Source organism: Amphibalanus amphitrite, unplaced genomic scaffold (genome assembly GCF_019059575.1).
Source record: "Amphibalanus amphitrite isolate SeventyFive unplaced genomic scaffold, NRLGWU_Aamphi_draft 001487F_arrow, whole genome shotgun sequence".
Classification (NCBI taxonomy): domain Eukaryota; kingdom Metazoa; phylum Arthropoda; class Thecostraca; order Balanomorpha; family Balanidae; genus Amphibalanus; species Amphibalanus amphitrite.
In genome coordinates, this window is record NW_024882980.1 from 100,630 (window position 1) to 128,245 (window position 27,616).

The 27,616-nt window shown below is 49.7% G+C and overlaps 1 protein-coding gene across 1 annotated transcript; it reads right to left on the reverse strand.

The window, feature by feature from the left end:
* LOC122373399 (protein patched homolog 3-like) lies at nt 1–27,592 on the reverse strand. The gene is made up of 18 exons (XM_043351402.1): nt 27,395–27,592; nt 22,475–22,671; nt 18,598–18,844; nt 16,752–16,822; nt 14,767–15,117; nt 13,398–13,563; nt 12,351–12,451; nt 11,434–11,554; nt 9,648–9,944; nt 8,161–8,409; nt 5,915–6,068; nt 5,390–5,548; nt 4,840–4,982; nt 3,202–3,310; nt 2,590–2,768; nt 1,956–2,222; nt 1,447–1,642; nt 1–1,106 (listed from the first exon to the last, which is right to left on the reverse strand). The coding sequence occupies exons 2-18, from the start codon at nt 22,576–22,578 to the stop codon at nt 1,045–1,047; spliced, it is 2,976 nt and encodes a 991-aa protein (XP_043207337.1). The 5' UTR covers nt 22,579–22,671; nt 27,395–27,592; the 3' UTR covers nt 1–1,044.
* Nucleotides 27,593–27,616: the final 24 nt, after the last annotated feature.

A 27,616-nucleotide genomic window follows, 5' to 3' on the forward strand; every position in this document is an offset into this window, starting at 1 on the left:
GACGTTAATCTGGAACGTCTTGGGGATACGATACGAGTATCAGAGCACACACAATACAAGAAGATCAAGGCAAACATATAGGCAAGTGACTGCAGAGCTTTTCTAGACGGGCCTCCCGTTATTTGTTTTTAGCCAGATTTGAGTGGTCTCACGAGTAAGAACAAGCAAATTCCACTCAAATGCAGAAAGTTCTGATTCGAAGAGTAAGACATAACTTTTTCATAACAGTGATGGCTTTGGAAACATATCAAAACTAGCCGCAGGCAGCCCGGCCAGCCAGTCTGGACTAGCCAGGATCCTACCCCATCCCGGCAAGTCTGATCCTGATCGATGCCTCACTGGGAGGTCCAGGGAGGTCAGGTCGAATGAGGGTAGGACACACAGAGAGCGAAGCCCACGGCGTACTTAATAGATTGCGACCAGCCACTGCCACAAACGGTTTCATCACTATCGACGCTATGGTCGGCATGGCGCTACGGGTCAGCCCGCTCATACTGAGATTTTCCGTTAAACCACAGACAAACTCACTCGCTCGCTCGCCAACCAATGACAAGGATCACCGTACCTGGCACGATCATCACATGAAGAAATATCCGGTCTGCGCTGGCACCAGCCATATCACTGTCCGCTCCACCGCTGGACGGCGGCAGAGTGGAGATCCCCGTCACACGGGGCCTACCCAAACAAATCCCAAGACAAACCCACACGGCGGCAATTAGACATTTGCCACAGCCAGCTCCATCTGTGCCCTTCAGGACTGTGCGATGTTATCGAACAAAGTCGTCACAGCTCCAACACATTCACTTATACCTCTATCACATCTCATCCTCTCCTTCCTCGTCAGGACTTGTCTCACAGTTTCATTCAATCAAACACCGAGATCGTCGGTTACACGGTCTAACCGTCATTACACAACCACTCTCAAAGTCTATCAGCTCCAGTAGGGGCCGCAGCGGTCAAACACCCTACCCCCGGCGCCCATGGAAGTCTGACATACACTCTCGCACGCTGAGGTATCTGATCTAATGAGGAACATGACTGAGGCTATGCCATCGCTGTGATGTGTGCATCGGCCACGGCTGGTGCGTACTTCACATCGGATATATCTGAAATGCAGAGGCGGTGCTTTAGACACGGCAGATGGAGTGTAGCATACTGGCGGCTGTCTTCTGTTACATGAAAATCCAGATACTCAAAAGCAGGCGTTCTTACCATTAAAAGCGCATAAGAATGACAAACAGTCATGATATAACAAGTCACAGGACAACATTTTCAACGTTATGTTACAAATGGGACTCCCATGATTCCAGACTCGTCACAGGTGACTGCAGGTCTGCAGTAATCCCACAGGTAGCACACCGCTTGTACTCCATCAACCCTCAGCCCAGAGCCTCACACCCTTCCAACCCACGCAGGCCCCTATGTCCCCCGGTCACCAATGCCTACCCGTCTGTGCCGGCCGCGTCCCATCCTCCTCTCGGACGGCGTCCCCCTCCTGCGGCGCTGCCCTCTTCTCCTCCCCAGAGACCAGCTCCATGTCTGTACGCGCCGGCAGGTAGGGCTCCGGTCCGACCAGGCTCAGCAGCACTGGTAGAAGAACGAGGCCGTGGAACAGGCCATACACGGTGACGCCGAAAAACACCTGGCGATACACAGCGACATCTGGTCAGTGGGGGGAGAAATTACAGTTCCGAGACGCGCAGCTCGAGACGGCGTGGAAAGAGGAGTGAATCGGTAAGCCCCAGAAAGTCTAATGAATATTGTTCATCTAACGCACACTACCCATTCTAATAAAAGAAATTGCAGGAGGAGCACGAGCCTAGAAGGAATAACGTATATCTGACGCTAACAAGAAGAAAATATGAATAAACGAGTTACGTAATCTGTTGACCAGCAGCAAACATTAGCTTCGCTCAGTCTCCATTCATCCACCGACCCCCGCTACCCCGCCTCACCTTGAAGAACGTCACAAACACGTGCGACGTGGAGGTGGCCAGGAAGACGAAGGCGATGAACGTGCTGAAGCCTCCGTTGAAGACGGCCGGTCCGATGTCTCGCAGCGTGTCGGCGGCCCGCTGGCGACGGTCGCCCCGCTCCGTTAGGAACGTGTGCCCCACGTGGGCGGCGTAGTCGACACACAGACCGATGGCCAGCACCACGTCAATACAGGAGACGGTGTCGATAGTCAGACCCCAGAAGTGCATCAGACCGCCCACGTCCACCTGCCGGGGCACGGGAGGGAGGGCGTCACCGTGAATGAATTAAGTGGTGCAGAGTGGTATCGCATTCAGTGCAGGAAGTACAGAGGTCGGTACAGTGATAGACCTCTCAGGTGTTATCAAAGCAAAACAGACAAGAACCTCTTCCCGCCGCTTACCAGCGTGAGCAGTGCGCACCAGCCTTCTCACCTCTTCCCTCTCTTACCAGTGTGTGATCACCACCCCTCCTCCCTCTCTCTTTATCTCTCTCTCTCTCTCTCTTCTCTCTCTCTCTCTCTCTCTCTCTCTCTCTCTCTCTCTCTCTCTCTCTCTCTCTCTCTCTCTCTCTCTCTCTCTCTCTCTCTCTCACTCTCCCATCCATCTTTCTCACCAGCGTGACGAGAACACAGGTGAGCACCAGCAGACAGACGGTGAGATTGGCGATCAGCAGCAGCACCATCACGAACACGCACACCATGGCCAGGCCCATGTTGCGGTACAGCTCGTATTCGATCACCTGGTCCGTCTCCCAGCTGGCGTAGGCCTCAGCCAGCGGCTGGACCAGCGGTGCTGTGAAACGGCACACAGGTGACAGGGGGAACGAGGTGGTGTTAGGGTGTGGTGGGCGGTTCAGGAGACCCCGTAAAACAGGTTTGATGGATGTCCATTCCCTCACTTTAATTCTATCAACTAAGATACATTTTAGTTCATAACATCCAGTTCATGGTTGATTACCAAACATCAAGCACTGCGTCAAAAGACGTCATTCGTAAAAAAACGTCAACGAATCAGTAGCACCGTTGTTTTGCGGTCACCTAAAACGGCATGCATCATTGCCTCCTGCCTTCCTAAGATGTCCACCACTCTTTCCTTACTTTCCCGACGCCGTAGGGTTTCTCGCGTCTACCTGCGCCACCCCACATTGCCTCCTACCCTCCATGTACCATAACTCTCCGCCTCCTACCCTCCCCGTGCCACCATGCCTCCCCTCCTTGAGTCCTACCTTCGCCGGTGAAGTTGACGGAGTTGACCAGCTCTTTGACGCGCACCATAGCAGGGATCTGCTCCCGTGGCCCGTCCATCAGGCGGTGCGTGAATGTGATCATCGAGGCCTGCGGAAACAGCACAGTGGAGCGGTTACAAGCGGAGGCGACAAATGAAATACGTGTACGCTCCAGACACAGAGTTTGTATCAATCGATAGTAAGAAAGTCAGTGAAATAATCACCAGAGGGGATAAACAAAGAACATTTTTCAAGGATGGAGGTGCTATCGCTGAGTACTTTTCAAAGTATAGATATAAGAAAAAAGTTTTAGTCAAGTCTGAGGATTTAAAACTTTTCGATATATTATGAGCATCAGGCTATGTTTAAACGTTTTTCATATATCCATAGAGATAGCCTTTTTGCATTTCTCTTATATAAGCCGCGACTTTGGGCAGCGGCGGCGCACGTGGCTCACACGTGAGACGCTATGATCATTCTTAGTTCGCGAACGATTATGTCATTGTGAACTTCACGGCTCGACTACAATGACAAACGATCTCAGCTGTTGACAATGAGAGCATCGGTACTTGGATGAGATGCAGAGCCCCAGCCTTACATGAATTTCACAATGATATTACACGCAGTTAACGCTCCACTTCCACTTTGCACCCACAGAGTACTGCCGACCTGATTGCAATAAACCGTAAAAAGTGACGAAACTGAAACGAGCGAAAGGCCTCGTGGGGTGAAAACTACACGTGCGCGAGCTTATCATTAACAATACAACATATTCGCTGCACAGAATCAGACGAATCTTTCGAACTGACATAGACTTCCCACTTCCCAGCCCGTGAGCCCTTACTCCGCAGAATCTACCGTGAGCCTCCTCGCCAGTGCTCCATTACTCCCCCCCCCCCCACCCCACCCTCCGCAAAACCAGGAGGATGGTGACCGGAGCGCTGTTCGGCAGCCGGCTATTTTGTGTGCAGGGTATGACGTATTTCGCGAGCCGACGTCATAGGCGGTGACGTCGGCTCGCGCGCGAGCCGAGCGCCAACGACAAACTAACGGGAACCCTCGGACACCCTCGGGGCATAAACCGCGGAGTAGCATATTGAGCGAGTCTTATAAGGAAAATTCATATATTTTCGTTTCTCAAATGATAATCAGGGTGTCTCTTACCTTTTTACATATCATTTAGGCTTACCTAACACTTCAGTTGCCAAATATCTGCAATTTATTCAAGCGAAGGTATTTTCAGTAAATATCAATGGTATAGACCGAAATCTTTTGAATAAAAACTCCAACCAACAGAAATAAAAATAACTTAATTTATTCCAACCATTTCCTCCAAATAAACAACATAAAAACTCACTTTTACACACATCATTCATAATAAAGCATACTAACACGCCGCTTTTGACAATTGCGGCGTCGAGTGGCGCGCTGCTAGCGCTCTTTTTCGATCGCAGAGACCCTGCACGCGCGCGAGCACACTACGTCACGTCCGGGGGGCACAGGTATATGAAAAATCGCAGTGACGTAACACTTTTCTCGCTTCTCATTGGTCAATAGCCCGTTGCCGGGGTAACGTGCACGTATGTGAGCGCGGGCAAGAGTACTAGCCGGCCGCCGATCAGAGCCCGGGTCCCTTACCGTGATCGGAGGCGCCGGCTCGCCGCAGGTCAGTGTGCCGTTGAACTGGATGAAACTCTGGTATTTGCCTCCGCGCGGGCTGAACATAAACTGGCCCAGCAGCGGCAGAAACTCGTAGCCGTCGGCGAACCGCTCCGGCAGCTCTGCGGGCCGGGTCAGAGGTCAGAGGTCACGGGTCAGCAGGTCAGCAGGTCAGAGGTCACGGATCGGAAGTCAGGGGCCAGAGGTCAGCGATGGTGGAAAACTTGGAAAAGGCGAAACTCTGCTAACGAAAACAGCTAAAGTGATTGGAACTCATAGAATTCTTCTGATTCTCCTTCAGTGAAAAGTGATATCTAAAATAGCGGAACATTGAGCGCGTGTAACTTCGAACGACGAAAAAAAGAAGAAGAAAAAACGTAGGAGACAGCAAGGCTTTTGGAAAAAGAGCAGCACATCACTGCAGTGTGTCTGCGTCCGTGATGCCGAAGTACGGGCATATACATCACAGCGCCCATCAGATCTACAACCAGTAACTCACAGCATCCAGCCGGTCAGCATCAAATCTCACCTCCGTACTCGTTGTAGTTGACATAGAACTGAAACTCGTCGTACCACGAGTCCACGTGCTCAATGCTGGGTTCAGCGCGCAGCTTCTGCGAGAGCAGAGCCATCTGCGGCAGGTTGTCTGCCAGGTGGAGCCCGCTCAGGAACACGACGCCTTCGTGACCTGTTGAACAGTCAATTAGGACGTTCAGAGAGAGTAATGGTCTGAGTGTCGTAGGCGAGCGACCGTCGAGCTGACGCATCAAACGAGGGAGCCCCTCAAAAGAAAAGGTGGTGACCATTTGTTACAGTAATTATAAAAAATACACTTAAATGAAACAAAGACTCCGGCAGAGTCCAGACGGACTCTTCCAGGAACATGCCACATTTCACATACATGTTACGCTTTGCAAAAATCTCAATCGCTGCTGGCGGCTATGATATCTATCTCATGCAACGCTTTGAACAGCCCTCACAGCAATATTGCACGTAATATGCAATACCATGAGCTGAGAGGCGCTACCACAAAACCCCACCACTGTGCGCTGACCTTCATTGGGGAAGAAGCGCTCGACGTTTCTGTGATACATGGACAGGTACGAGTCAGTGGGCAGGAACCAGAGCGGGTTGAACTCCTGCCGTAGCTCCGACAGGCCCCACGAGTTGACGGCCAGCAGCGCGCAGGTGACCACCAGAACAATCACCTGAAGAGAGAGAAAGGTGGGAGCGTGAGGTAGAGGACAGATGGGCGAGAGGTGGGGAAAATGAGAGGGAGGGAGAGGTGACATAGAGAACCGGATCAGACGCGAGGTAGAGAGTGAGGTTATGAGGTGAAAAGAGGGGAGAGGTAGGAAGGATGGGATAGGGAGGAAGAGAAACTGACGGGGGAGTGGTCGCGACTTTGAACGATGCTGAAAATCGAAAAGCAAACGATTGGCTGGAAATTGCGATAGGCTTTGGCAGTGACGAACACGAGGACACACCTAAGGACACGACCGGCGGAGTACTGAGAGTAGAAACTAAGATCGACATATGATCGAAAAGCATCCCCATAGTACCAGACCGCAGCACGGACCGGCCTAGCACGCCCCCGGCGCGGTCATCGTCCTCACAGACCAAGGACGCCAGCCGAAGGACACTGCAGAGGAGAAGCATAAGGCCATGCCGGTTAACGATAGGCAGCTCAATCACATACAATATTTGACCTCTCATCCGACCGCCGATCGGCTGCGCTTACGCGAGCCACCCTGCAACTTATAATAGTACTGATGTTACGATAGCGCCGGCGTCGGCAGAGGTCGATGGCTCGGCAAACAAGGTCCAAGGGAAGTCCACAACGATGATCGGCAGTAAAGCATTATCTGCATGATCTGCGAAGATCAATCTATTCCGATAGCCTTATCAGATAAGGCCCTGCCTAGGCGCGCGTGCGGAACCGCAGACATGAGGCCCACTAGCAGGAAGAAGTGCAAACACTGCTGCATGTCGAGAGGGCTGGATTAGGGCGACTTAGCTGACATTATATTTACATATGCTAACTGTATATACGCAGGGAGATAATGACCTTTTTCCACAAAATCTGAGTTAGGACCATTTTCTGACAAAACACAATAAGTTATAATGTAAATTAAAACCATTTTGCTCTATTCGGTACCTTGCCGCAAATATCTCAACTTGAAGTCACGTTAGCGGGGAGCGCTGAAAATGACCGTTGAATAAGTACTTACATCACTTTTTGGTACTTGCATGTAATTTTGTAAAATGAGCGTATTCCTTACATTTGATCTTCATCACATCTAGTTAGTTAATGGTCGTCTATAGTTCCTTCAAAAGATATTCATGGTTTGGGGGTGGTTTGTGTCTAAATTTACGCAACTATTTTTCCCGTTCATCATCTGACGCCATATGCTGCTATTTTAGTAGCAACGACTCAATTTTGAATCGGACCCGCCGACTGCACAATAAAAGAAGATAGATACAACACTTTTGCGGCATCACTGAAAAACTTATGCAGTACTGTTATCAAAATTCTCATAACACCGTTCGACAAACCTGAAGTCTTTTTGAAATAAATATGCTTGTATTTTTCGCTTCAGGCTCTGACGCCAAAATAATGAATTTCGTAGTCGCAATCGCAAGATTTGGCTGCGTTTCTGGCGCATGCCGTTCATTTGTGGCGCAAAATAATACTTGGAAACAAAGAAGAGTAGGCACTATGTACCCCCGAATTAGAATCTAATTAATTCTAAACCGAATTAACTCTAATTCAAATTAGAATCCTTACAACCAAGCAACGACAACGTGATAACATAAACAAAAACCCAAGCGTCGCTGTTTGAAACAAAAGCGCCATATACTGCGACTTTTTTATAGAGAAGGACAACGCATTTCGGTGGGTGTTACAAGTACTGCAAGTACTGCTTCTTTTTTGCAAAAATAAAAACCTTTCTCACATACGAAAATGTGCTAGGAAATTTTCATATTTTATAGAAACTACAGTAGAAATAGTATAGATGTCGAGTAATTTTTATTTAAGAAAAAAGAAAGCTCATTATCTCCCTTTAACGCTAAGATATTAGCCACGGCACTCGCCAGTCGCCGGCCACGAAAAAAGAAGAGAAAGTGCCGTACATTCTGGGTCTCTCTCTCTCTCTCTCTCTCTCTCTCTCTCTCTCTCTCTCTCTCTCTCTCTCTCTCTCTCTCTCTCTCTCTCTCTCTCTCTCTCTCTCTCTCTCTCTCTCTCTCTCTCTCTCTCCCCTCCCTCCCTCTCTCCCCTCCCTCCCTCTCTCCCCTCACCTTTCCGGGGACACTGAGCACTGCCGGCGCGTACACTCTGCTGAAAAAGTTCTGGAAGTAGTTGCGCTGACTGCATGTGTTCGGCACCCAGTTGCGGTGGGTATAGCAGGGCACCAGGCCGTCGCGCCGCGCCTCAATGCGCCGCTGGTCCAGGGTAAACCAGGCTACGAACCAGGTGGCCTGGATGAAGTAGACGGCCATGATGCCGACCGCCGCGTAGATGCAGAACGACTGCAGCGAGGGAAGCACCTGCACGGAGAGAACGAGCGGTGTCACAGCGACGAAGGGTGTGATGAGAGAAACACGGGATAGTCAGACATGAACGACCCGTACGATATGGATACAAACCGGAATATGACAAATGAGAACTACCCTGCAAACTAACTGCTTAACTATTTCAATTTTTTCTTGCATCAATTGCTTCGAATTCTGACGTTAATAGAATCAAGAATCAAGGTTGTTTGGGCTCTGGAAGAAGACGTCGAGGTCTATGATGTAGCCCATTTCTTTTTTTAATCACATGTTCTTCATCAGTTTGATTTCTCTTGGGTCAGTCTTATCTGTCTGCCCGATGTTTGTCGTATCTTGACTTAAATTGGTTAGATGTTTTTGCCATCTTGATGTGAGAGCTTAACAAATTCCATTTATTTATAACTCTTTGTGAGAAAAATCTTCCTCTCTTCAACGTTCAACTTCAAATAAATAATCTATACACACGTTAGTCAGATTCGAGCTTTGTCACGCTATTGGTATCACAAAAATACTGTCTCATACAATTCGTGCCAGTCATTTTATCATAAGAGCTCTTATACACTATCAAACCGCCAAAGAAGTGTCCGTAAGTAGTGCACTCCCTATTCAGTAACCAGGCCGCCTCTCTCGCACGGAACATACGCCACGCGCATTCGTAAACCTTTGGACCTCTTTTTATCGAAGTGACAGTCCTAATCAAACACATGCCACGAATGACTAGTCGAAAGCTAAACGTAGCACTCAAACCATCAGAATTGAACCTTGCACCCAAATCAAGCCTGGCAAATAAACCAACCATATAAAAACCATACTCGCTGTATCACGCAGTCGGGCGAAGGGTAAAAAGTGGTCCAAAAAATACCTTCAGCGTAGGACGGGAGTGGCACGGGAGTGGCACTGGAGATGCGCCCCCAGCGCCGCATTCACAGAATGATGCGACAAAAACGGCGACTGTTCAATGTCTGATACCTACTGGCCCCAATTCACTGAACACTGGGATGTGTGGGTAAGATTATACACTTGGCTTACAGATTTGATTAAAACGAACGCATCAACTAAGCGCCGTCGAATCTTGTTTATGAAGAATCATTACATCTAATAATAGCACCAAGCAGACGCGATTTGACGGCGAATGAACTATCTCAAAATGTAGACCACCCATCCGACCCCACACGGCCCTTTGGTGAAAACGCGGGCGTTTTCCCTGGCACCACCCGTCGAGCGCACCCACTCACCGTGGACGCGCCGATGCCGAACGCCACAAAGTCGGTGAGACTGGTGACGGTGATGGACACACCGGCGTGCTGCAGGGCTCGGCCGACCCGCTCGGGGAGCGGTCGGTGCCGGTCGGCGGCCGGCAGAGTTTCCCAGCACTGCAGGACTACGAACATGTCATCCACGCCCAGACCGAGCAGCAGCAGCGGTAGGATGTTGTGCACCGGCCCGAAGAACACGCCCAGTGCCGAGCAGAGGCCTAACGAGATCACCACCGCCAGGCCCACGCTGGCCACGCCGATTATCGAGAGGTATGTCTGGGGAGGGAGAGAGCAGACAGGTGTTACTGGCGGAGTGTGAGAGGGGGAGCTCAGTGGATCGTCTGTAGAATGACACGCCAGTCGTGTACATGATAAGCCTAAGGGGGCAGTGTTGAATAGGCTTACTCGAGCCAGCCATGAGAGCTAAGTAGCCGAACGCAAAGACACATAAACATGATAGCTTTCCAAATAATGACGCATTCCGGTCCGGGCTCCTTCTACGACTCCACTCAGAAATTACATACGGCAAACATGAGAGGACAAATGTAATCAAGATCGCTTGTCATGGTCATTTTCGAAGACCGTGAATCACCAGGCCAATGAACCGGCGATAGCATCATGAAGAAATCGATACTCACAATTAATTACCAAATTACTTTATTTACTATGTCAGTTATGCAACTCACTATCTGTAGTTAGCAAAACAGCACTGCAAGACAGAAATGAATACCCACGGGCCACGACCACAAGTTTTTGCATTGTCTTTTATGTGCACAAAATAATAGATGGCCGTAGTGCTCGCTGCACGGACATGACATAAAAAGCTACAACAGCGAAGCAGCCACGTGCTCAAAGTCCAAATGACGTTACTTCGACTGTAGGCTGCACGGACTGCACAAACTCAGGAGTCAGTTGCGCCACCCCTAAACTATCAGCGCATCTCGGCATTCAGATTCCGTAAAGTGACGTCACTCGTCACGGTTCGCCGTCACGACCGTGTCGCACATCTCCACCCGTCACGGTGTGATGACGTCACGCCGCGTCACGTGACCTTCACTGCGTCACAGACACGTGCGGCCGTTGGCCGCCCATCCGGCCGCTGTGGTGGACCCTCGAGTGATAACCGCCCGCCCGCTGGCACGCCGCGCGGACGGGCCGAGGGGTCATGGGGGACACGCAACGACAGAGGCTCTGGAGGCCGCGGCGGGGCCGCACACGGACGCATATCTCATTGCTAGAACACAAACAGGATATGTGAGCCACCAATGGCCACATGACCACAGTCCGCCCATGAGGAGAGGAGCGTACACCGACAGGACGTCGTTTTGTAAGTGGATACGCCTTGATCTTAAATAAGACGGGTCGGCAATCTTATTTTTGGGCACGGGCCCAATGAAACCAAGAGGCCGGACCAATTATGGTCATGTCATTAACATCATTTACTGTATTCGGCAATCGCATGAAACACTTGTCAAAAATGAAAACGTAATAAATGGAATGCTTAATTTTGATAGATCAATTACTGTGCTGTGATGCGTCATACAGTGAAATATACGCTCTTAAACAGACTGCATCAGCAGACGAAAACCAGTTTTTGCGCAGCGTGCACTATATTTTTGTGAGCCAGATCCGGCCCACGGGTCGCGCAGCTTTGCAACGTTTCACAGACAGGCGCGATGCAATGCATTGTCAAGGCGGAATTACGAGCCGGTCCAGGGAGAGGATGGGGGGGGGGGGGCGAGGGGCTCCGGGGAGCTACGCTCACCCTGTGTTCGACCATGTTGCAGCGACCCAGCATCAGCTGGATGTAGATGAACATCACCACGTATCCCAGCACCAGGTACTTGACGTCGCCGAAGATGGTCGAGTTGCTGATCTCTCCGAAACTGGACACAAATACAGACACACGTGTCAGTGGCCACGCCAGAGGGCAAGGGTGCCGGTACTTCGAACATGATCAATATTTGGAAATACTGTCACATGGACATCGGACATAGAGCATAAACACACGTGGCGTTAAAATATTATAGCAATAAAATTTTGCGTACCCAGAATGTTTTCATTGTTGATCATTTAGGGATGCACAGCTGACCACAGTATTCAAACATTCATAACCTATAGCGGCCGGTGCCCCTGCTCGACCAACTGGATCGGATTAAATGACAAGTCTCCCAACTGCCCAGCAACAGTGCGATTGCCTCAAACGGCAAGTATGCAGCACACATGACGAAAACACCGCTGGCAGTGTAAACGAGACTCCCGAGGGAGCCAACAAATGTCAGTCAGACCATGACGTTTTTGTCGTTTCTGACTGGAGATGAAAAAGTTCAGACCAGCCTACCGGCAGATGCAGCAACTATACGGCTGGACACCGGGTAACAACCTAGAGCAGGCCGGTATTTAACTGAACAAAGTCGCTAATTCTGATACTGTAACTTATCCTCAGCATGCCGCAAACTCTGGAGGGAACGGAAATAGTGAGTGTCACCTGGCGAGGACAGAAAACTGAAACTGCAGGGCTACAGTGCGGTGAACAGTGTAGGTGAGCAAACCTTGTGCGGCTAGACGGTATTCCCTCGTAAAAGGTCAGCTGATATTACGTGACTGATCCAAAACCCATAATCGGCGATACAGTACCACGTGACTCATCTACTATCGGCGATGTAATGTCACGTGACTCACCTTTTTCCGGCGCTGTAGTACCATGTGACTCCGTGAAGTGAAGGCGCAGAGCTAAGAACGGACAGAAAGTGGTTCTCAAACAGTAGAGTGTTCTCGTCCACCTGAAAACAGGCATATCCGTGTTATACGGAGTTACATACACACGTCAAACTGTCATGCATTACTGATACGAAAAAAAAAACTTAGGCTACCTCCACCTCTAACGCAGATAGCGCGAAAGTGGTCATCCAAAACACACACCTGCTGATTAATGGTTCACCCGGCAGTCTAAAAACTAGCAGCACAGATGAGATTTACCTTCACCGAACACAGTGAGCGGCGCAAGCACGCTAAATGAGGCCCAATGCCCAGCCATCAGAAAAGTCAGTCATATTTAGCCGGACTATTATCGGCGGTAAATAATAGCCTGATCTGTTTCTTGAGTAGGCTGACGCAACACTACGTTCTTACAGTTCCTACGCAGCTAGACGGTTTAAAACTCTAGCAACATTTACAACGACCTCCGCGATAAGTAAGATAAGAGACAAAGCTATTCAGATAGAAGGTATAACATGCTTAACACATACAGCTGACTCAGGTAATTGACCTCAATTTCGTACGAGACTGGCTGGGTCTTTGTATACGCCAGATACATTTTTCACCTCCAAGACATCGCTGACTTTACTGGACCGTACTGTCCACTTGACTGTCCACGATTCATACACAAGGAAATATTAGACCACACCATATACATTCAGTCCGTGATGTTTAGATATACGTTCACTAAATGCCACTCTTGCGCTCAATTGCACCCACCTCTCTCCTCAGGGGACCGACCACTCCCTTTCAGGGGTCATCCCTCCAGACTCCCAAGTAACACTATTACTCCCAAGTAACACACGACCCTCATCACAGGTAACATCCACCCCTTCCAATAACATCAGCTACTACATATTCCCGAAACTCCCAACCCTCCAGGCAGCACATCTCCATCTATCACGACCGATAGCCCACCCCTCTTCCCAACACAAGTTACACCCATCCCCGCTCCCCACCGCCAATTCTCACCGGCTCGCCCGTTCCTGTGTCGCTGACGATGACATTTTCGGCGTCCGGGTCCCTTCGAACTGCCCAGGCGAAAAACGCGGCGCTGGCGGAGATCACGTGACCCGTACTGTTGCGCTGAACGCCGCCCAGGTAGCGGGAGACGTTGAACCGGTACCCGAACACAGGGCTGGAGACAGGGTGACGTGAGGTCAGCACCAGCGATAGGGCAGAGTCACGTGAATTGGCGACAGGATGGTGTCGATTATCACGTTTGAGCACATTACGTCACAGACGGATGCACATTGGCACAAGTGTACCGTTATTTTACAGAGCGAGTGAATATGATATTTGTTACGTAATTTATGTATAGGCACTGGTTTAGGTTATGACTAGGATATCCGGTGCTCGATGTCAAAATATTATTACATGTGCGGCCGCGATGTTTCTGGGAAGGCGAAATGAACACTCACATTTGGAAATGAAGATATAATGCTTACTAAAATAGCTATCCAGTGAAACATTTGATCACAGAAGAAACCCGCCGTAGAAACGCCAGAGTTAGTTATATAAGCGAGCAGCCATTCTGCGTAAATGGATATAGGGACGATATTCAGTGCCTACATATCTCAAAAGAAATGCAGCTAGAAACTTATGCAAGCGAAGGAAGCAAATTTTAGCACAACATTGCAGTCGTGTGCTGTCATTTGTAGGCACACAGCCGTCGTCCATTCAGGACTCGTTAGTTCCGTACAATGGTGCCAATTGACCCGAAGGGGGCAGGGACCGACTCGGAAGTTCAGTCGCATTGAGAAATAGTCCATCGTGCAGCGCCTTTGGAGCGTGGTCGACTGTACGCCAAGACTGTGTCCAACGGCCGAGAGGGCCGGCGTAGAAATACTGAACGAGCATGGTCAGCAGCGACCACCACCGATTTCGATACCACAGCACTGCTGTTCGGTGAACCTGGCTCTCACAACCTTCACACTTAGAGACAGCCGTGCCGTGACGGACCGCGCCCGGGCCAGTACGGGCCGCCGGGGACCGCAAACAGCCGTCAGACGACGACCGCCTGGAGCGTCAAGGTCAAACACGACACAAAGGCCGCAGCTGACTGGCAGCAAACACTGGCCGGATCGCCCTCAGTGAAACGAGAGCGGAGCGGCATTGGTGACGAAACCGGCACGGAAATCAATAAAGGAAAAAAGAAGCAAGACAGAATAATCAAAGAAAATTAGAAGTTTATCACCATCCAGAGAGCGTTTCTAGAAAGACAGACACTCCGGACCTCTAAGCCATTATACCATAGCCTGAAAACGTAACAATCGTTAAAACATCCTCTGGAGCATGCTACCAACCATTTTGTTCTCGACATTTTTCCTCTCGTCCTCACCTATAGGCGGCAGTGTTGACAGCAGTGAGCACCTGCTCCCTGGTGAGGTTGGCGATGCGCCGCTCGTTAAAGCGCCACAGCTCGAGCAGACTGGCCTCCCAGCAGGGGCGCTCCATGCCCTCCACCAGCATACAGTGCAGGCTGGTTGGCAGGCTGACCGACGGGTCGAAGTCGTCGTACCCCGAGACATCAAACTCGGGCCGCTGACTGGCCTGACGGCGGCGGCGGCGGCGGCGGCGCGTTTCGGACACTGCTGAGTCGGTCTGGCTGTCCTCAGAGACTAGAGATGGGTCCGGGACTTCGTCCTCTGTCTCATAGACCTCGTCCTCGGGCGCAGCCAGGGATGGTAGTCTGTGGACAGCGGGGCTGGGCGATTAGGGATGCGAGCGGACGAACAGGGCGGGGCTGGATGGCAAGGTTGGACAGGCAGGGGCTGATGGGAAAACGGTCACGGGAGAGAGTAAAACGCGAGATGGCGGACAGGAGGGATATTCAGGGGTCAAGGGACAGGCGGCATGGTAAAAACAAAATAGAGGCAATGGGCCTTCGCAATACGTTGGCACTAAGGCATTACCCTCCAGTAAAACAACAGTAAATTTATATTTTATGAAATAAAAACTTCATTTTATGCCTGGTTTCTCCTTGTCTGGAGCCTTCACAACCCAGCACGAAGTATGGTGCTCACACCAGACAAACATGAAGACAAGTCCCGAGGGCGGGGCCTTCAGACGATCTGGCTGCTTTCTTACCGGCTCTCGTAAAACAAAAACAGCCCATTACGCTCAATACAAAGAAGACAACGACGCATCTGCATAGATTATAAATTATGTTTGGTGCTTGTTGCTTTACGAGATAAACCAGAGTTATTGGCTCGTTAGATGACTGTAGAAGGAGACGGCATCGGGCTTGTTTGGGTCTGCTTTGATCCGATCATGGTGTTATTTGCGGCACGTGCTAATTTCACGGGCCAAAATTCGACTTGCAAGACCATTTCAAGCTGCAAAATGCTAACAGCCCAATAAATATACCTAACGACAAGCAAAACTAGGATATGATCAAATTCCGACAGACTAAAAGAGGAAGGGTGTATCAGACCCAGGCTATACCTGATTCATATACAGCGTGCCGTCCGGGTGTAATGAGGAACGACGAACAAAGCTATCGAATTTTCCTAGCTGACCATACAACCTGGCTACCGCAATGCGGATTGATGAAGCCCCGAATCACCATAAGTCGTTACCACGGCATGAGAGCTCTACTCAGCCGATGTCATTCCCATTTGTAAACAAATTTGTCCAACGAGTGGTTACTATATCCCTCAGCAATGTAGCCTATGACTCGTCGATCTCGTGCCAACAAGGGGTCAGTGACTCGTAATCCATAAGAAGTAGTGTCTAATAATCAGTCAGCAGGATCAAAGTCGACACTTTATCAGTGGACTCGTTCGATATCGTTTTGGATCGAAAGTGTAGCGAATAACTGGACACTGTCAAAGTTGTCAACTATTTGGAAGATTCCATGGCCTATCACGCGGACACCAGACGCGGGAGCACATCTCTCAGAAGACTTTTCAGCCGATAAGAGGGAATCGAGGAATTGGAGACCAACGAAAAACAATGTGCAGGTATGATGATAAGGTGGTTAAACACAGAGGATAAAAACAATTAAGACACCCCTAACAAAGCCACAAAACACGAAAACAAAAAGCGATCACATTCAAGTGAGGAGAGGAAAGGTCCAAAACAACTTGACATGAAACAAGCGGATGGTGAGAATCAGAGACGATACCGGACTGACTACAGACTCACTGGTAGTGACACCATTCCGAGAAGCCGTCAGAGAAACCGGGTGGTTCGTGCGGATGGAAGGGGGAGGGGGGGAGGGGCAAGAAAACTTTACTAATAGGGGGAGCGAGTCAGGGCATTGGAACCGAGTATACGCAGAGACCGTGTTTCGACAGTGGAACAGATTACTTTGGTACTTACCGTGCACAGACGTCCGACCACGCCGGGCCAGCACCGGGGACTGCCGACACCCGCTGATGCACCCGCAGCATCTGCGAGAGAAGAGCAGAGGCAAGGCCACGGTAAGGATACGGTAGAGGCGCCGGACCGATCCACGGTTTACAGCACACACCTACTGGTGCTGCCGCAACATTCTCCCGTATGAGAGCACAGACGAGAGAACGGACGAGCGTTTTTATACGGAGCATGGGAGAACCAATAGCCAACTAGCACTGATTAAAGGGACCCTCCCACCTTCAAAAAAGTTAATGAATTGCCATGAAAGTGATGTCGCTCGGTTCAGAAAGAGCGAAAACGAATATCTACCAAATTTCATCGAAAAATATTCACCGGTTTTCAAGATATAAGATTTTTACATTTGTTTACTTTTTGGGATCTCCGCTGTTCCTAGCGACTTTATTTGAAAGTGCGGCACTTGTTGTGCGCAAAGCGGCATATACCACCGCGTGCTACCAAACGTTTTAGTAAAAGATTTAAAATCGTTATATCTGCGTTGACGTCACAAAGTCTAAGAGGGCATTCCAATGCATTAGCCCCTTAGAATCCGAAAACTACAAGTTTAAAATTCCATATCTCCGAATTAAAGCATTTTTCGATGCTGTGAGTGCCCAAACGGGTATTTTCAGGCCATATTGGCCACCAATTTGGCTATTTCAACTCAAAACTAATATTAAGGTGGGATGGTCACTTTAAACTCAGGGAGATACTTCCAAAACGGCAATGCATGGGTACAAGGTACTAGGTACAAACAAACAGTTTGATTGCACCCATGGGTTCATAAACAGGTCAGCCGGCGGCCAGAAACAAGCATCGTTTATCACCGGCAGTTGAGAGATATGACGCGGTTACGGCCGCCAACATGCAGCGCCGGCACAGCCGGCGCCGGCCAGTTCATTTAGCCGTCTGCATCCCTGCCGACAGGCATGTTGACGTGAGTGGCTGCTATTAATGTTTGGAGCGGCCGCAACGAGAAAAGCCGGTGATAGGTCAGCAACGAACGGCCTGCAAGACCAACTGGAAAGATAAGATATATTTATGGAATGCCGGTAAGCTCGTTATGGCACCGAGCCCCCGGCTGGAAGGTTCCAGAGTTCGACCATGATCGGATATAAATAATAATATGAGCCCTTGGTGCACGAGACACCACGCTGGTACGAAGTGTCCGAATGACGCGCTACTTTCAGCAGCGGGACCCTGAGCAGCTGAGCAGAGCACTGTGACGCAGCGGTTTTGATATGGGGGTTATTGCACCACCGGCGCTCCAATGTCACCAGCAGATGAGCTCCAGGAAACGGTGTAAGTAGATCCATCGCTCGTGGGGTAAACAAAGTAAACAGTATAGAGTAAACGTGACGCACACATGGGTTAAGAGATGACATAGAGACCCATATGACTCCTCAGTCAATGCTCGCTGGGATCTGTGCTTGAGCTATAGATCATGTCCGATGAATATCACATTTATGCAGCCCATTAGGCTCTTCACACCTAAATGTACATAAGCTGCTCACTTCACATCGCGTATTAGTGTCTAATACATATTCCCTGTCGATATCTGGTATTATCTCTCTATCGAACTATCCTCATTCCCACAACGTGTAATCCTGCGAAGTGTGTACCGAATCACCTGTTGTTACAGCTTATCAAACAACCAAGTCATCTCCCGGATCGAAGTTTCTAGTCATTATCGGCCACTTCAGATAGTCAAACCAGACACCCCTCTCCACCCGCTGTTCCCAAGAGCACCGCCACCCCTCCCATCGGAAGTCAGTCTAGCCGTGTTACTCTCACCCCCCCCCCCAACTCATACCTCTTGTATCACTGCCGGCTCCAGAACATTCTCAGCCGTGACGATAGCGTTCTCGAAACGGAACTCTCTCGGATAATTGTCCTGCATCCAGTCGTACGTTTTGACAAAGTCCGAGTCTTGCGGTATCCAGAGTTTGAACGGCCGGTTCTCCTGGTGGAAGTTGAGCAGGCCGATTCCGCAGGCCACGGTAATGGCCAGAACCGAGACGATGTAGAGGTATGGGTGTCGGCATACCGTGTACCCGTGCCTGCCGGGTACGGAGGGGGTGTCAGCGGGGTACATACTAGGTACAAGCCGGATTTAGTGTGTGGGTGGGGTACAGGGAGGGTGACAGTGAGATGCAGGTACGGGTTGCAGGCATGGGTGGAGTTTTTCCAGGGAAGTTGGTGGGGCAAAAAGTCGTCAAGCCTAAAATGACCAATTGTTAAGTTTAATAAAATGCAACACTGAATCAATTCACTTCATTACCGAGACAACATTTTGCATTACACAGATATTTCAAAGCTCCTCAATGCAAAAAAAAAACATTGATTGTAAAGCAACAAAGTCCTGCAAATCAGCTAAAGTTGGTGGGGAAAAACGCTTATTGGTGGGGCAAAATGGTAAGTTGGTGGGGCAGCCGCCCCACCAACTGTACCTATAGGAAGCTCCGCCCCTGGTTGCAGGTACGGGTAACGGGTGCCGGATATACGTGCGGGTGCCGTATGTGAGTATGGGTACCAGGTGTGAGTTTGGGTACCAAGTATGGGTACGAGTGTCTGGTATATAGCAAAAACACGGTCTATTGGTATGGATACCGACCGGGTATATACTCGGGTGACGAGCAAATTTACTTGTAAAGAGTAAAAAAAAAAACGGTTATCACGAGTGTCTCATAGGTACGGATATCTAAAGACGTGTTAACAAGTGAGTCATGATTGTGTTTAATTGCATTACATTCACTTTAATGCATTATCTGGGGGAGTAAGCAAGAGTAAGTGCCCTCTGAGACACGTCATATCCCGATGAAGAGATTTAGTATGATGTTTCACAGACATTGACGGACGAGTTAAAAAAAAAAAAATAATGCTTTAAGTCATTGGTGTCAATTCCAGTGCCATAAATACCAGCCTCGTCAATATTCGTATTTAATGCAACCGGTTCCAAGCTAACCGACACACGCGAGATACAAAGCTAATCCTGGTGCTTGCGTAAAGCTGGCTAGACTTGTCTCGGGCTAAATACCACCGCCTCAAGGTCAAACAGATCTACGCTGGGGACTGGAACGCAGCTCATGAGATGGCACTGGGGCACAGCTGGGCGGCGCTTACGTTAAGCACAAATGGAGCGGAGACGCAATACGCCTTGGGGGAGGGGAGATATTTGGCAAACGGTTGATCGCCCGCTTTAAGGACAGACACCTTCCCCATCCACAGGGTAACAATAGAAAGCCGTGAGTCCCATTCAGCTATGGACCATACCCAAAGGTCAGGCACTTAGCGACAGCCCTCACCAGCTACCGTCTCCTAAAGTCACGAATCGTTAACCTATTTACATACACTGTGCGTGAGCCATGCTCCATATCATGAACAGTATGACGCACGTGCTACTTCTCAGGGACCTCTCAGTACTGTGATTCACGTGCCGCCGCCTTCCCCAGCGTAGCTCACCCCCGTAGTCGAGCGACGTGCGCACGCTTTATGAGAGCTCCCTGGCTGGCCCGGCGGCCGCGCGCCGGCCGGCTGGCCTGACAGGCAGTTAGCACAGTTTACGCGCATGGCTGGAACGCTCCCACCGATGACGTCATCGCTGATCGGAGGCCGGCGATGGCGCAACAATACTGCAGTCTAGTTTCGAAGAGATAGGCCTGGTTAGGAGTGCAGGACCGGTGTTTTAGTTGACCATGACAGATTAGGAAGACTAATACCTACTTAGCCGGTGAATCAGTTGCACTTCATGCGCTTGTTATGTAACATGTAATTGTAGGTCACATGTTACAAATAACGCACTGATAAGTAGTGAGATGACTTTTAGGTGATCAACTGAAAAACGCCATAGAGTTTATTCACGCAAGATTCACTCATGTGGTATTGTGTGCACGTGAGCTCGTGCTAAATGGGTCTCTACTGCCTTACTGACTTGTGCGGCCATCCACTAAGACGGCCTCTAATTGGTACAAACTTTGAGCGCAGTCAGCTCAGCCGTTCTTTAGATGCACTCGTAGAACACCCTACCCCTACTGCACGTGCAACTGCACGTGTGCACGTGCAGGCTGCAGTAGCAGCCCTGCCGTGACATATGTGAATGCATCGCCCGATGAGAGCCCGCTGTCCAAAGATAGCGAGATAAGAGCTCAAACGTAATCGGTGCCTAGCCATTGCGGGGCTATATTGTAGGCGGGAAAAAACTCGAATGGCCTTGAACTGGCAGGGCGCACGTTACGAATGTTTTGAAGCTCATCTAGATGCATCAGGGCTAGAATCTGTGGTGGAAGGGAATGAATGGAGCTAACCAGTGTACGATATCGGAAGTCAATTTCATCGCGGCTGCCGTGACATAATCTTTCAAAACGTGACGACAACCGCTCCCTTTCACTCGTTTAGAATATCGCGCTGGCCCGTAATCAGACGTGCGTGCTTGTGGGTCCTCGAATCAATAGCAAAAGTGTTACGATAGCTGTGCACCGATAGGTATAGTTTATAATTGTCCCTGTTATGCCAATTTTTCAGAGAGATGGAGGTTCGGCAGGCTTTTAGACATTGATACCAGCTAAGATTCATATCAAAGGGAGGTGAGATATTGGGTTAATTCGACTACCGACTGCAGTGGCGTGCGCCGCAGTGGCTGAGTCCATCCCATTGGGAAAGGAGTGTCTCGGTAGAACAGCCACCCAGTCGCTACCCCCTCCCCCCCTCCGCCCCCCTCCCCCCGGAGCTGAGCTCTGGGGCTTCACCGGTTGTCTGGTGGGTTATAGACAGCCAGCAACACGGAATATGATCACGCACGGGTTGGTAGAGATGACGAAAGCAAAGGTAGTTCTTACTTAGATTCCCTTTGTCATGGAAGAAAATCCGCGAGCCAGCCTAGCTTGCGGAAGCATTGCAATCCATTCAATGAAACACAGGCGGCCATGGGAAGGGAACATTATAGGCCCACACATAGTCCAACAGTAAATCTGTGTTCAGTAACACACAGTAACAAACAGTAAACAGTGAAACCCCAACCTGGACACATGGAAATGCATTACCCGGTGGATGCCATCCGATCGACCAAGTTTCGTCGCAACCGCTCCGACCATTACGGAGTTATTGTATACGCGGAACAATTCTGACAATCCTGATTTAGAACGTGGTATGTGCAACGACGCTAGCCTAGATGCATCTAGAGAGATCAACATCGGGATAAGAAGGATGAGGCTTCCAAACAGAGCAGACCGTTGGTCAAACCGATGTTCAGTTGTGAAGATATGAGCCTCCCCAAATCGTTACGTAACCGGAACAGTTTTGATATCCCTGACTTGACACGTGGCACGTGCCGCGACGGTCACCTGGATGCATCGAGAGTTGTCTATATCGGGTTAGAAGTGATGAAGCTTCCCAGGGAGCAGAGAAGACCGCTTGTCAGACGTACTTGCGGTTACAAAGATATAAGCTTCTCAAAGGCTTTACAGACCGGCCGGGCCGTTTTCAGTCATACTGAAAAGACTCGCTTAGCGCTCGCTCGTAATCACACAACATTCCGGTGGACGCGTACTCCAGCGGAGGTTAAACGGCTCAGGTGAGGTCAGGGTCAGTGAATGTTTACGAAACTCCCAGCTCACAAAAACCGGATAACTAATGCGAGTCCCTCACACCGATAAAACGAGTCTGGCACAGTCGCCCCGGCGTCTGGCACTCACTGGTAGAAGAGGTACTCGAAGCCGCCGATGAACCGGGACGAGACTCTCCGCAGTAGACCGGGCGACTTCATCTCGGGGTTGGCACCGGCCTTCTCGAGCGCCATCCGCTCACCACCTGCCCCTGACGCGATCCGACGCCCACTGCACTACACGCAGCGGCGGCCGCCGACTTTGAGAGGTGGCCGCGCGGCTGCCATCTGCCGGAGGGACGGGGAGTTGCAGGTAGGCCGGCACGAGCATCTTTGGCACGAGCAGAGGACACTGTATCACGTTCCGCCCCGATTGTCCAGTTCCTAGCGAGGAGAGGACACGAGGAGAGGACATGGTGTTACGTTCTGCTCCGATTGTTCAGTTCTTAGCGCACGTGATATATGTAGTTTATAAAATTGGGCGTTGAAAGTGTCTGTAAGCAGGTCGCAAGCGTCCCACTATCTAGCTCCAGCCCTAATTCAGCTTTTCTCGCTCAGGTCAACTAAGATCGCTTAGCTCATCGCAGTCATCCGTCCCGTCGTTTCCATCCTCAGGATAGTCAAATCCTTCTCATCCGCCCCTCAACCACCCACACGTTCCGGGCTGGGCGGTCAACTTTATCCCATGCGTCTAGCTCCACCCTAGGAGCAGGCAGCTGTAGTCGGGTGCGGTAACTGTCAGGAGGCTGGGTGGCCTGTCCTCGTGATGGGCTCAGCCCCGACGGTTCACCAGGGTGCCCGCCCAGACCAATGTCTCCCTTATAATTCCTATCATCTGTCTGGCTTTGCAAAAGTCTCGTGAGGCCGAAAGAGCGCAACCCAACAAAACACACAAACAAATAATCGCAAAGCATATCACAGCTTTCCTACGGACGGACACAACCAAGACGCAAATAACTATAACTAACATGCCTCACTCTCTACACCCCTCTAGCCATTCTGCAGCTGTAGTCTCAACCAGCCGCAAAACCATGAGTTGGGTTCGAGCAGTCTACATGTACAGGTCTCGCGGGTTTTAGCGGCAGGTTTTGCACCTATGAAATTTAGTATACTTCAGGCTATATCTTGGTCGTCTTAAGCTTTTGAGTGTTGAAGATGCAATAGACTTGTTCGTTCACAAGCCTGCCATGATCGTTTAAAATGGCTTCATCGTTGATCGCCGATTAGTTTCTGAGATATAGCCGGAAATGTAAAAGGGCAAAACCTACCGAGAGCCGTACGTATACAATTACACGCGATCCCATGGTTCTCTAATGGCCTACATCATCTCCCATTTTCTTACATGCTTTGCAATAATATCATTGACTGAAGTGAAACCTTTCGTGCTGTGACCAAACAAAGCGGCAAGTGATTCATAAACTTATTGCAATAACAACTAAAAAACGCTGTTATTGTTAACGCAGTATTGACGTCATAATCAAGTGCTTCAACTTCAAAGGACATCGCAGCCCGCAAGTACAAGACATCCGGAACAGTAAAAAGTTCAATGCAAAGTAACGCTACACAGCAAAGATAATCTATTCCACAATGCATTCAGGTCCCACGCTGCCAAGTCACTTCGGTTTTCAATCGCATGCCTCTTGAACGTGACATGCACATGATAACCAATACAAATCTCTCTGAAACAGGCACTGTGATGATACTAGCAAACCGTGACTAGCATGGGAAATACACAATATGAAAAAGCAATGTCCCTTCACACAAGTTTCGCTATATTTTACATCCAATGTCCATCCGAGGATCTGACTGTACTGTCTCGTAATAATATTGCTCATGTCTATCTGACCAGCCAGTTGCATATAAAGAAGTAGCTATCCTGAGCAGCCAATTACAACTAAGGAGGTGACTATCCGAATGCAGCCTGAGACGTTCTCTTCTGCCTCCCACTGTCCGTGCCGTGCCGGCCAGCCGCCGACAGTTACAGAACGCTACCACCGGCGCCGACTCAGACCAGAACGGACGCCTCAGGTCGGCCGCTGTCTGTAGAAGTCGTTCATAGGGCTGCATATCTCAAAGTCGACAGCGGCAGTCGAGACCGGGCGACGGACGGTCACTGTCAGTGCCCTCCGGTCACCGCGGCGGCTGGCCTAACCATCCGTGCCGCTGCCGCCGGCTGCAGACTCCAGTAACGCTGCCGCGGGTCTGTGACTAAACACGAAACACGCGTCGTCGCAGCCTGGGTGGGGCATCGTCCAGTACACGGATGGATCAATCGTAGTCCGTAGACCTGGCGACAACCAGCAGCCCTCGCACGTTCCGGCGGGCCGACGGCGAAGAAGGCAAAGTCCAGCGGCATACTAGGCCACGTTCCACGCGGTGGTCGGTTTGGCGGTGGCCCATGCAACGGCAGAGTTGTCAACGTTTTTTTTTTTGCAGATATCAGTGTGACCATGCAGCGGGTGTCCGCGGAAACGGATGAGCGGCAGCGAGCGTGGCTCGTGCTCAGCACAGTATGTCGGTCGAGAAAAGACCACAGCCTGCTGCTGCCCTGCTGGTATGTAGAGATAGACAGGCCATCCCAACGGGATTGGCTTGTGGTCGCGCGCTGTGCGATCCTGGCTCATGGGCTATGGCAACTGAGATACCTAACATCGCGCATAGGTACTGAACTGTCAAAACGACTATCTATTTTTAAGCATCATTAATCATACCTACGTTCCATAAATATGCTACAGACCCGTTCAGTACCGGTCGGCAGAGGCCACATAAGACCAGAGGCCTGCCGAGCGATGCAGGCTATGGCAGCTATTCAGCTTTGCCGAGTGCCGACGCCCTAAATATCGACCTTGGAAAAATAAATAACGATCAGGAACAATGAATGTGAGTAGCTTCATAGGCGGCGGAACGGGGAGGGCACCGCGATACCGTGCCCCCTTGATTTTGGCATTTTAACATTAGCCCTATGGGCGTTGCATGGAAAGAATGGGACCAAAAGTCGGCAGTGCCCCCCCCCCCCCCTTAATTGAAGGTGTTCCGTCGCTACTGAGTAGCTTGTCCTTTGTCGTTCATAACCCAAAGGCCAAATCTATGTCAGCTCCAGTATCTCGATTCGAACAGTTCCCTCAGCTCTTGAGTTGAAGGTGGCCGAGAGCCCGGTTTGAAACCTGCAGCGCCCACTTTTTGCTCCTGGCGGGCATGACCCGCGGTCAGTGACAGTGGTCGCAGGTGAAATCTACGAGTGAGGCGGTCGGGGGACTGCTCCGTTCCGTGTGCTTCGTTAAGCATTCAACATGGACATTGAACACACTTTTTTCTGATCAGGTGTCCGGCAGCGGAGACTAGAATCCATCCAGCAAACCCTGCTATGCATTGGTTCCGAATACGATTAGGAAATTCCTCCATTCAGGGCGCTACTGTTTGATTTCCGAAACAAACTAAAACAGCTTTTGTAAGACACGACCCAGGGACCCAAGGGCCACGCCTGATCACAGTCAGGTCATCGAGCTGCAACGTCGCAGCTCGATGACATTTTCACATTTTCTTTGCTTTATTCAACCGTTTCAGTGTTTGATTAACCCGCGCCCTGCTGGCGGGGGGGGGGGGGGTGTTTGAGCACCCCTTATGTTTTTTCGCGAATATCGCAAAAACGGCGGCGGGAAGCGCCGCCGTTTTTGGTACACATTATAATACATCTTTTCTACATATGTTGTGAAAATTTCAGACCCAGGTCACTAAAGGTCAGGTCACTAGGTCAGGTCAAAAGACCTCACTGCATACAAAGTTTCAATGTCTGCCAAAGCTACACCGAGTGATCGACCGCTTCGAAACTTTCAGAGATTGATAAGAGCAGAAATATGTACAAAATGTAGATCTGGGAATTTTGATATCGATGAGCTAAGGTCAGGTCAATTTTGCAACCTTCCCATTATAATCAGTCAATGGGAGAAAACTGAAAGTCGCCTTTTTTAGACTGAAGTCATTATAAACACTCTAAAATGCTGAATTACTAGTATCTTAGACACACTGAACATGAAAATGGCACCCGTGACCCCTTTTATGCCCCTGAGGTCATCTCAGGTCACCAATGGTATCTGACCTTAGTTGGTTAACACCTTAGTTGTGTTTGGCTCGAAGATACGGATCGACTGATATGCAACCTGACCCTTACCGGTCAGTTCATGACCTTGACCCGAGGTCAAATTTTCAAATTGACCTTCAAGGTCAAGTGATAGTTCATTCGACGCATCTTGACGAGAGGAACACGATGATGGTAAAAGGAAGTTCGTGCAAGGTTTGAGTCAAAAGAAATTGCAGAAAAACGGTTTCCGAAAAAAAATCGGTTATTTTGGCAGTGTTTGCCCCCTGCAGGCAAAACCGTTGACGGTAGGTCAAATATGAGAGAATTACTCAGAAAGAGCGTGAATAGGGCTATCAAATGCGCTATTCCGCGGCGCTATAGCTTTATTAGTTTCCGAGCTGTGCGCCGATTTGCTGAAAATTGCTGTAGAGGACCAGTCGGCCTTCTCTCAGCCGTTTGAGCCCTGATCGAGGTAGTGCTTCGCAGAAAAAGCAGGCATATTGCTCGTGACCAGAGGAAGCCAAAGGTACCCAATTTTAAGGTATTTGTTCATCTGCCAACTTTCAAGGTGAGGTCAATGCCTTTAATTTTGGAATATCGGGATTTACTTAAAACTTCTTGAAGTGAACCGCCTCTGTGGTATTTTGAGGTCCTGATTTTGAATTTCACACAAGTTTTTTTTTTTGAAAATGATGTGTTTTTGGATTTGAGATAGGCGTGGTCAATTCAGCTCAGCCATCATGTGTCTTGACAGATGTTCTTGGTCAGTGTTTACCACAAAATATGATGTCTCTGCCACATTTTATGTAGGTTCGTTATCAACTCCTAAAGCTACCCTAATAGTAGGTTATAAAACTTAAAGTCAACCAAGGTCAATAACCAAGTAAGTCTATCCAACCCCTTGTCTGGATGTAGGTGTGAGGGTTAAGTTACCTTCAAAAACTTTGCTGGCTGGCTGACTTTGAGTGCGTCTCTTCATCTTGCTGAAAACTCTTCAATGTTGCCAAGCTTGCATTGCTAAGATGCTCAATTTTGTTGTGCTTGTGCATGGCATACAAGATTCAACTTTAAACACTTTCTGTCAGGCCTGCAAACCACTGAATCTGACATCCATTTCAACTTGTCAGGCATGCAACTGCAGACCCATGAAACCAG

Bases quoted from the DNA above. Each gene is read 5' to 3' on its own strand.
- LOC122373399 (XM_043351402.1), bottom strand. From the start codon at position 22,578: ATGGCGCTCGAGAAGGCCGGTGCCAACCCCGAGATGAAGTCGCCCGGT. The intron at 16,823-18,597 runs GTATGAGTTGGG...CTTCTCTCGCAG, and splicing joins AGCCGGCAGTGATACAAGAG to ATGCTGCGGGTGCATCAGCG. The intron at 3,311-4,839 runs GTAAGGGACCCG...CTGTTTCCGCAG, and splicing joins AGCCGGCGCCTCCGATCACG to GCCTCGATGATCACATTCAC.